We start from the raw sequence: 10,544 nt of genomic DNA, 5'->3' as shown, positions 1-10,544 counted from the left end.
GCTGGCAGGGGGGCGAGTTATGTTTCTGATCCAAATGTATTCCCCCTCTATATTCTTATTTAGATCGTGATTTCGCTCTTATATGACTTGGGCTCGGAGCGGAGCGCCTGCCGCTGCCACTAAAACGTTTCCTAGTGCGTAAAAATCACATTATGTGTGTGACAAAAGGCCAATATCCTGTCCTCCCGGAGACCAAATGTTCTGCTCTATTGAACCGCTGATTATTTGGTGCACTTGCCTTTTGTAATTCGGAGAACTTTTTAATCGTCGAAAACGGGGGCACATGCTGCACGAGTTACACGGCACGCTCCGGCTGTAACGGCCTGTATAAAAAAGTAAGTTAAGGGTGAGAAATGCATTACAGTAAATTGAAGTGAATGATTTAAGGTATGTACGGACCACAAAGGCCTCGTAGATTTCGTATGGGCCCCTTAAATTTTACGGCGCATGTAGCAAAGTCGGCCATGGCTGGAGCTCATAATGTGAAGTTTGGTTCGGGTGGATCGTGGGTAGAATGGATGGCTTCCAGCGCTGTAGAGGAACTCTTCCTCTGCGCTGCAAATTAGGCAGCGTGTTAGCAGTATTGACACTGCCGATGTAGGCGACTGGGCAGGGAAGGGGGACAGCCGAGTCCCTCAGGCGCTTTCCATTCGCTTGTCTCCGTGACCCAGAACCACCCGCTGACAAAAGTGCTGCCTCATTTCAATACTAATGTGCTGTTATGGGCATTTTTTTTTTTTTAAAGCATCGCTCCTATTTATTATGAATCGGCTTACCTGAGAGGCAGCGGTTAATCCTGCAGATCCCCGCAGAGCTGCTGTGCGCCGAGAGGTCATGGAGATAGTGTTTAAATGGACTCTGCTTCCCTTATTATTCTACTGGGATGACCGCAGGCCCACGGCGCTAACACATTCTCTGTTTTCTCCCCCCCCCCCCCGACATGTGCGGTAAGAAGAGGGACTTAGGTGAGGATCATGCGCTTAACTGAGCCTCTGTTTCCACGTAACAAGCTCTTCTAATGATTGTTGTTTTCTTCATTTTTTCTTGCAAGCGCCAGCATCTAAGAATAAGCCGGTTTCTAAATCTCCACACTCCTTATTCCCTCTCTTCTCAGATTTCACAGAAGCGCTGCCAGACATGGGCAGAATCAGAGGTGAATGCTTTGTGAATGCTTTTTTTTTTTTTTAAATAAAGTGAGTGCTTGATTTGCCTTAACTTGCATGGCAGTTCAAGTGTCTGCCAAAATAAATCTAGCACACTGCAATCCAAGTAACCTTTTATGTCCATATTATTCATATTATTCCTATTCAGATAAATGTTGCTCTGCATATTTGTTGACAAGTACAACAGCTAAAAGCCTTGCAGTGACTTTACAGCAAGAATAATCCACTATTCTGCTTTCAGCTATCTGGCTCCTTCTCATCTACAAAAAAGGCAAAAGGTGGAGGCGAGGTCTAGGACTTTTTGAAAGACGAGTGAAGGGTTCACGTTGGAAACGGAGCGACAGCCTCCGTATCTCTGTCTGTCCCTCTGTCTGTTTCTGTCTTTCATCACAGACATGTGAAGCGTTTCCCCACCTACCTCATCTCCTCGCTTGACATGCTTCATATCGGACTTCAGATCATGTTCAGAGAGCCAAGTCTGTTTTAATCACGCTCCCCCTCCAGCGCTTCAGAGGCCATCGGTGTAACTTTGGAAAGCCGCGGAGCCGGGAGTTGGGACGCATACTAACCAGGCTGGAAAGTTCAAGATTACATGCACAGATCACTAACTCTGATCCACCGTTATTTGAGTTAACTAAAACTAAGACGAAAACGAATTAAGGGTGATTGGGACAGTTTTCGAATTTCCGCCTTGTGTAAGCTTTCTTGCCATAAATTTAAAAAATTAGCCCAACACATGATACATTTCTGTAATACTGAAGATGTTACCTATCCATTTGAGGAGGAAAGAAGGTTATATCATATTCCAAGGAGGCGTGGCATACCCTTTTGTGTAAACTGACCCAAAACCTTTTTTTTTTATAACATTTGGGTGATTGGGACAGCACATCTTATCATTGATTTAGGCTAGTGTAAGCATATTTACTGCACAATTTAATTCATACTTTATTATGTAGGCTACTGTACAGTATGTATTGTACTGTATTTTTTCCTTGCTGTTTGTTTGTTCTTTCCCTGTGCTCTCCCTTTTGCTGTCTTCCTGCATCTCTCTTCCTGTCTCACTGGTGCCATTCTACTCTGATTAATCAGGATTAGTTAGGGATGGGTTAAGAGGTCAAGGCTAAACTTAGTGTTAGGTTTGGATTGGTTAGTGTATTAGGGTAAACACCTAGCAAAATCCAGCTAGTCCATGAACATTTTTGTGGTTGATTAGGGGTCCGCACACATGAAGAGGTTGGGAACCACTAATCTAGATCATACAGAGCATACACAATGGTTCTCTATTGCAAGGTTGATCATTTTCTTCATTAGCAAAGCCTTTTAGCACTGTCCCAATCATCCAAAATCATGCTGTCCCAATCACCCAAACCGCATTTGGGTGGATGGGACAAAATAAAAACAACCTAATCCCAAAAATAGAAACATGATATTAACACATTTTTTACTGATTTTGTTGCAGTAGTACATCATATTCATGTTTCCATCAAAGGTTTGTGCAATATATTAGCTATGACAATTTTATGACTTTATGATGAAAACTAGCTAAAGCTTACGTCATTTTCCTCACCACATGCGTTGCAGGGTCAACTTCCTGTTTGATGCTTGCCCCGCCCACCTACGTGATGTCACACCAATGAGGGCATGCAATTTTGATTATGTGGTTTCACAGCTAGGGCTCAGCAAAAAAAGTTTTTATTTTCACTCATCAGGCGAGAAAATAAACCCTGTATAGTTATACTGTCCCATTTGACCTTATGTCCCAATCACCCTTACTAGGTGTTAAACTGAAACTAGACTTTGTGAAAAAACTAAAACTATCTTGTCTACTTGTAAAACTAACATGGATAATGAGACATATGGATGTAAAATGTTTCTAGTTTTAGTCTTTTTGTTTAGGGTTAGGGTTGTGTAAAAAAGAGAACGGATTTGGGCGCAGAATTTTTGGATACTTTTACCGAATACTAACTATGCCAGTAGATGGTGCTATCCTGTAGATCGGCTTCTTCGGCCCCCATGAGGAAGAGCCAACGCCATTTGTACAAATCATGTCATAAAAAAACGCCAGAGTCTGTTTGGGATTATTTGGAGCTAAATGTTCTGAATTCAGATCGCTGTTGAGTCTGCTGCTGCATTTCGTCTGCAAGAAACCAAGTGTCCCAACTTTAAGTTGAGGATGTATTGAAAAATTAATATGAATTATATTATGATTTATGGTTTGTATTACACAATATCTGTTGCAAACATATACAAAATACCTATTCTGAACTTCTTTAACAAATACCATTCCTACCAAAATACTGAAACTAGAGCTGAAACTAAATAAAAACTAAGCTAAAACTAAGCATTTGTTAAAAAAAAAAAAAAAAAAAAAAATAGAAGCTAAACTGAAACTACCAAACCCACACTGAAAACCAAAGTGAAAATGAAATGAAAACTATATAAAAATCTAAACTAATGAAAAATCTCACAGTATAATAACCCTGCTCTGACTTTATTCAGAGGAGCTTTATTAAATGAAGGCCCCGGGAAAATCCAGTAACTATGATGCATTCCACTGTTCTCCCCCTACTTGTGTGAAACACTGATACCTATATGCAAGACATGAAGAGGGAGGAGGCAGCCGGCACCAGACTGTACGCTCCAGGCTATTTCACCATACATCACCCATAGTGACACCGCATATCTACTGATGCACCACTACTCTGCTGCTGCTACACTGAAATGCAGCAACACTGACATCTCTTGGCTTGAGGAAATACTATCCTATAATATGATATAGGCCTTCTGGTTTCTACTGGATCATTTACTCATTGGAAGTCGCTCCGCATACGAGCGTCAGCTAAAATGCCTCAAATGAGAAAATCCTCTTTGTGCTTATGGTTAGATCTCACAGTTTGGTTCATGGGGAGAAGTCTGATCTCCATAATGAATGAAAATCCTGTGCTTCAATAATCTGGCCTCTTAGCATCACATTTTCAACTATCACCCCCCCATTTTAATGTGTGCTGTGTTGGATAATTAGAGCTTAATCTTGTTTACCTGCACAATTGTACATGAATTTAGATAATCAGGGGAGAGGGACACCGCTGAGTTTCAGCTTTGTTTTGTCTCAGGCGGTTTGGTCTTATGAGTGGACGTTCACGACTGTCTTCTGTAGCCAGAAACAAGAGAAAAGAGTTTGGTTTCTCAATCTAATATGTGACCACCCTGATACACCATAGAACTGAACTTGAAAACATGACCATGACAGTAACTGGAATGATTTTCTATGAATAAAGTTACATTACACTGAATATTTCATACAGTAGATGCCATTTGCATCACAGAATAGAGTGCTGACTCTTTTATTTGCATCTTGGGAGAGACTGTCCTATAGGAATAGCTCATTATTATTATTATTATTATTTTTTAACCTTTATTTTACCAGGTAGTCACTTGAGATCGATGATCTCTTTTTCGAGCAAGACCTGGCCAAAATGGCAGCATGTAAAAAACAACATACAAGACACAAACACAGACAAGGACATAAAAGGCAAAGTGGCGCAAGGGGATAAATTTGAGCTGGAGCGGACAAGATTGAATGGGATGGGGGGGGGGGAGAGATTGGAGGGTAGGGTAAAAAAGGTAGGGTAAGAAATAGGAGGGAAGGTCAGGCTTTCCGGGGGGTTGCTGGGGAGAGAAGGTCAAGTTAATGAATATAAGTGTAACACCACATTATACAGTGAAGCATCGACATTCTCCCATCTCATTCTTTAAAATGTCCATAATTTGAGCTTTAAAATCAGATATGGTAATGAAAGCCTGTAGTTTCAGAGTTATATATCATATTATGTATGTGTGAATTCTCAAATTGACTGTTATTCCTTTAGAGATACAAATTGAAATGTATTTGACCATCTAAATTTGAGCTGTATTCACAAAAGCCATTTAAGGGTCATACTTGTACACGGAAAATAAACTTTTAACTGAACTTTCTCAGCCCGTCATGCTCTATTTGGGTATTTTCTCAGGAATAAAAGCGGCCAGCAGGGGCGCTAGTTATCGCTTTCCCTCTCTATCCGCCTGGTAAAGGAAGCGCCGAAGAAGACAGAACGTTTAGTTTGGGCATGCGCAGTGGTGACTGTTGTTGTTGTGCGTTGTGCCCCTGCTGTCGGCGTCTGTCAACCAACTTTGTGAAATCATGAAATGGTAAGAGAGCAACGGGAAATACTCGTTATAACGCGTTATTACTCTGTACTGGCTAACACGTAGTAGGGTTAGTGCTTTATTCAATTCATAACCATGAAGAATAACAATAAAGAGACTGATTATTACTAGCATATTTGTCACCGAACAGCAGCAACTGTAGCTTTTGCATCCAATTTTTTTTTATCAAACAACAAGCCCGGTATTACAAGTCTGTGCCACGGCTTTTGACAAATGAAGCATGTTTGCGCATGCGTACCCGCGGACCTCCTCCGAGTGTGTCTGTTGAAGGTTATTAATTTAAATTTGGGTGCGACATCCCCTCGCCTAGGGACATGACACATTAACAGATGATTCAACTCATCATATTTTGAAATATTTTGCACTTAAATCTGTTGCTGCATTATATTATATGCACTTTACAATATGTAGGAGATGATTGATGACAACAAAGCATCATTATTGTACAGTACGCATTTATATAAATAGGTGATTTCACTTCTGCCATGTGATAATTGTGTGTTGAATGTTGACATAATTGTTGTCTGCTGTAACTGTGTGTTTTAAAGCTGCAAAATAAATTGCCTCAGTGAGGAAGTTAAAGTTTTTTCTAATCTAATCTTAGGTGAGTATCTCAGATGGAGGTGGTGTGTGAGCAGGCTGCTGGGGGGGATGGAGAGGCGGAGCAGGCAGGGCCCGAGGCCATGCTGTGGTCCGTCCAGGAGGCGCTGGAGAGGCAGACCCTGCAGATAGGAGTGTCGGCCTGCGGGGCCACGGCGGTGGTGGACGTGCTGAAGGCCCTCGGGGAGGTCGTGGCCCCGGGGGAGGCCGACCGCTGTGTCCAGACCCGCCTGAGGAGGAACGAATCCCCGCTGCCGGACTACCTGCTCTCCCGCAGCGAGGCCGGTAACTGTCTTCAACACACGCAGCCAAAAACCAGGGCAGAGTACTCAAAGATGAGAATTCCTGCTATGTTCACCAGGTTGAACTGAGATCTGATGTAACTCTCCCTTGTGCTACGAAGCTAGGATGAGCGCTTAGGAAGGAACCTACAGTAACTGGGATGGTAGAGGGTTAGGTGAGAGGGAAAATAAATCCTCCCCAGGAGTTGACAGATAAAGAATAATGGAGAGCGAAGGGGGGGGGGGGGGATTTCTACTTTTCATAGAAATTGTTAGGGGGAGAACTCAGGGACTGGACCCAAACGCAAAACCGGCAGACAGAGAACTGGGGTTAGGAAACAGAAAGAATCCAAGGCTGGCAGGGATAAAATCTAAGGACTTACAACACGAAACACAGGTAACAGAGCAGGTCTTGGAAGCCAACAGAAAAACACGGGGAAACAAAGCTGGTAACAAAGCAGGAAACACAACAGACGAACTGACAACCACTCCAGGGAAACACAAACAATATATACACACAGCTGGCTGGATGGGAAAGAGTCCGGAAGCTGATTGGCTGAAAGCAGACAGGTGAAGGGGGAACAAAGTAGCAGGGCTAATGGGCTGATGGAAGACAGGTGTGCGTGTGCAGGGGGAGGGAAAGTCCGAGGACATCTGGCGGGTGTCCGGAGGATGACAGGACTGGGGAGTAGAAGGAAAACACCAGGAAAACACATGGGCTAGGCTGGGACCGTGACAGAAATACGCCACTCTACCTGTTTTGAGTGCTATTTTGTGTATAAAATGAGGTACTGTGTGCTAATTTAAAACTTCACTTAAGCTCACTCACATATTCAACGGATCAAGTTTGTAATTCATCATTAAGTGCAACAGAATTCAAACAGGCAGCCAATCAGGAGCCTGTTTGATACGGAGCCATTGATTTGCTTGTATTTGATTGGCTTACGGTTAACAACAGGGACAAAGTTTGAGAACAGGCAAAACCTATAGACTGTATATAACTGTTAGCATCTCCAAATGTTTCTAGCCAGTATGACAGGTGAGCCTTATTGATTTATCTGCCAAAGACAAATTTTACTGTCGTTTGGTGCTTGGCGGTTGTTAATTTTGGACCCTGGCACTAGTATTAGGCACTAATACTGCCTAATGCTAATGCTAATACTAATACTGATACTAATACTGCGGTTCCATTCCCACTGTGTCCACCCATGCTAAAAAAGTGTCTATTCATGGTACTGTATGACGCGTTAGATAATAGCAAAGTGGCATATATTATATATTATTATATATAAAGACTGTGAACACTGCACACAATGGTACCTCTCCAGGAAACTGTACTGAAACTCTGACAAACTGTGACACTTCAGGGAATGAAACTATGTAAATGATGATTTTGTATGGGTGCATATTTCAACTCAGCAATATTTCAGATGTTACGGATGCGAGCAGGAACTATAACTTCCCCTCAGAATGAGTCTCTGTAAAGTCTTGAACCCATAAGCGCTGCGCCTGCCAGCATGACAGCTGGCTGCACTGCCAAGCAAGCACATTCAAAAGTACCCTCTTGAATTAGACAAAGAGTTTAATGTCTCTCAGAGGGGTGAATTTAATTGACTTTTCCAGCTCAGTTCCACATTCTACATTTACATTTTTTTAGGCGTTTAATTGATGCTCTCACCCAGTGCGTGCAGCGTTGAGAGCAACAGTTGAACAAAGTTAAATTCATCAATCTCAGACATTATAAGTAACCGGCAGCGAGGAGTACGAGCGTCAAAACCACATTTCCCTGACAACAGATGCAATTAACATCATATTCCTGTATTCCTAGATCCTAGAATGATAATTGTTTGATTATGAGTGATCAATGATTATTAGGGATGGGACGATTTGCTTATCAAACGATAAAATTCGATGCGCGGGTATGGGCTTCACGATTCAATACAACCACGAAACGATGTAATAAATAAAAGTTCAGTGACAAAAAAGTCTGACTATGCAGAATTATGTTTATTTTTTAAACAGATATTTCTAGCAGTGGCATTGGCTTGCTAGAATTTAAACAACAATTTAAAAAAGTTCAAATAATATAATTTCGATGAAGAGCTTGAGAAAGCCGTCTCATTTGTGATTACTACAGCAGAATAAAATAGAACTAATATCGCGATTCATTTTTCTGCACCGCGATACGTATTGTCACATTTTGGTATTGCCATATATTGAGTTTCGATATATCCTCCCATAATGATTATGTATAATAAAAAGTGCTAGGTAATGCAATAAGAACAAGGGGAATAAGTAGTATGTTTTTTTTCCAGGTGCGACTCACGCTCAGCTGATCGCGGGGGCGGAGCAGGCCAGTAAGGGGAAGGTGATGGGACGTTTCTTCCACCTTCACCCTCGTCGGCGGATGGGATTGGTCCCCTGGCTGGCCGGCTGGATCCGGAAGGGAGCGGTACCCGTCGCCACCATGAACATGCAGCGGGCCGTGGCGGAGGGAGAGGAGGTGCCGGACGCCTGGCACCACCAGCTCATATTTGGGGTCACGCCCAACGCCGTTTTCATGACCAACCCTTTAGATGTAGGTGAGTTTCGGGCCGGGCAACAATTCAGCATTATCGTTTATCGTCTTTCAGTGGATTATTACTTAATGCGTCCAAGTTGCTGTCACTGCAATTCAATCTTTATTGTTATTTTGTTATTTCAATGTGTATTATTTCCATGTGTTTATTTTCTTTTCTGTCCCAGTTAGTGAGGGAGAGCTGCATCAGCGACTCTGCAGTGAATCGGTGTTGCTGATTCGTCGAGAGGACGTGCTGCAGAGATGGACAGCTGACTGCTGCCTGTCCAGCCTATCAGAGGGCCAGTCTGACCCGCGCTGGAAGGACTTGGATGTTGAGGGTGAAGCAGTCCTCTGTGGTTTTTTGTTCCCCCACCCCCCACACGCATAAAATGTAGCATAGCACCTTTCTCCCCTCATTTGCCAACATACATATATATATATTTTTTCTTCTTCTTCATATCAGGTCAAGTGAGGCAGATGGCCCTGGAGGAGGAAGCTGAACAGGATCGTCCCAAATTAACGCACATAACGATCCCAGCGGCGTACAGTTCGGGCGTCACGCTCTTCGCCTTACGAGACTCAGACTTGGGACAGGAGCTGCTCAACACTCCTGAACTCCCTCTGTTGTGACCGGACCGACTCGAGCTCTAAGACTTATCTAATGTGATAAGACAATCTCCCTCGTCTGCTGTGATAATAGCACTGGTAATGTGGTACTGTGTTGATCCTAGCCTCTCGGCGAGCATCTGCCCTGCTGAAGACCCCGACCTCTGACCTCTGACCTTCCTAGATTGGGCGCGAGCAAAAACCGCAAATCAAAGAACACAAATCAACAATGTATCACATGATATCACATTGTTTTACATACTGTAGCTGTCTCGATTTGAAGACTCATGAACAGCATTTACACTGTGAAAACCCTCATTAACATCACTGCCATTTAATCACTCCTAATCATGGCTTGGAAAAGAAAATTTGTGCTCAGTGGACTTTGTTGTCAGTTTCTATGAACTCACATTGGTACTGTATTATAAAATCTGATTGCTAGACTCTATAAATGAGGCTGTATGGCCAGTTCATCTCTGATTAATTTATTTGTACACAAAAAAAATGATAAACTATGAGAAAGACAAGGGGAAAAAAATACAAATTTGTGCAAGTGAAATAAACAAGGGTTCATTTAAAAACATGCTTTCAAAGAAAATCAATTCTTGATACTCATTAATAGTAGATTAATGCTCCAGTCTTAGCAGTTGTGTGAATACGGTTCCTCCAGCTGTCTGTGCCCAGGTTCGGGGCTTAATTTGTAGGCTGCTGCACCTCCCTCAAACATGAAAAAATTGCAGAAACTTGCAGCAACATCAAGGCTCCACAGATCAATAATTTGCCAGAGGGCCTTTATTGGTCAAGGCAACGCACACAGTGGGCCAAAAAGCAAAGTTGATGCAACATTATTCTAACACTGACGCTTGCTGTTTGTTTCCAATGCGGTATCGGCTCCATTTGATCTCAGTCAATTTGAATAAAGTATTTGATTCAAAGAAAACCAATGTGTTGATGATAGGAGCTTCCACACAAAATGACCCCAGTACATGCCTGGGTTTGCATGTAGATACATTTGATAATTGTAAATTCACCCTCAGACAAATACTCTCAACTATTTTCAATTGTTGCACACTGATCAAGTTGTTCAGTTGTTTCTCTATCGACTGAGAAATGTCTCTTCATTCTTCA

At 42.4% G+C, this 10,544-nt stretch overlaps 1 protein-coding gene across 1 annotated transcript; it reads left to right on the top strand.

Annotated features, from left to right (window-relative positions):
* Nucleotides 1-5,271: 5,271 nt before the first annotated feature.
* On the top strand, nt 5,272-10,238 carry LOC139926489 (uncharacterized). The gene is made up of 5 exons (XM_071918237.2): nt 5,272-5,351; nt 5,974-6,254; nt 8,566-8,832; nt 8,996-9,148; nt 9,274-10,238. Exons 2-5 carry the CDS (start codon nt 5,987-5,989, stop codon nt 9,438-9,440), a joined length of 855 nt encoding a protein of 284 aa, XP_071774338.1. The 5' UTR covers nt 5,272-5,351; nt 5,974-5,986; the 3' UTR covers nt 9,441-10,238.
* The last annotated feature ends 306 nt before the right edge of the window (nt 10,239-10,544 follow it).

Source organism: Centroberyx gerrardi, chromosome 21 (assembly GCF_048128805.1).
Source record: "Centroberyx gerrardi isolate f3 chromosome 21, fCenGer3.hap1.cur.20231027, whole genome shotgun sequence".
Lineage (NCBI taxonomy): Eukaryota > Metazoa > Chordata > Actinopteri > Beryciformes > Berycidae > Centroberyx > Centroberyx gerrardi.
Note: the sequence above shows the minus strand (reverse complement) of the source record. Positions and strands in the feature narration are given on the sequence as shown.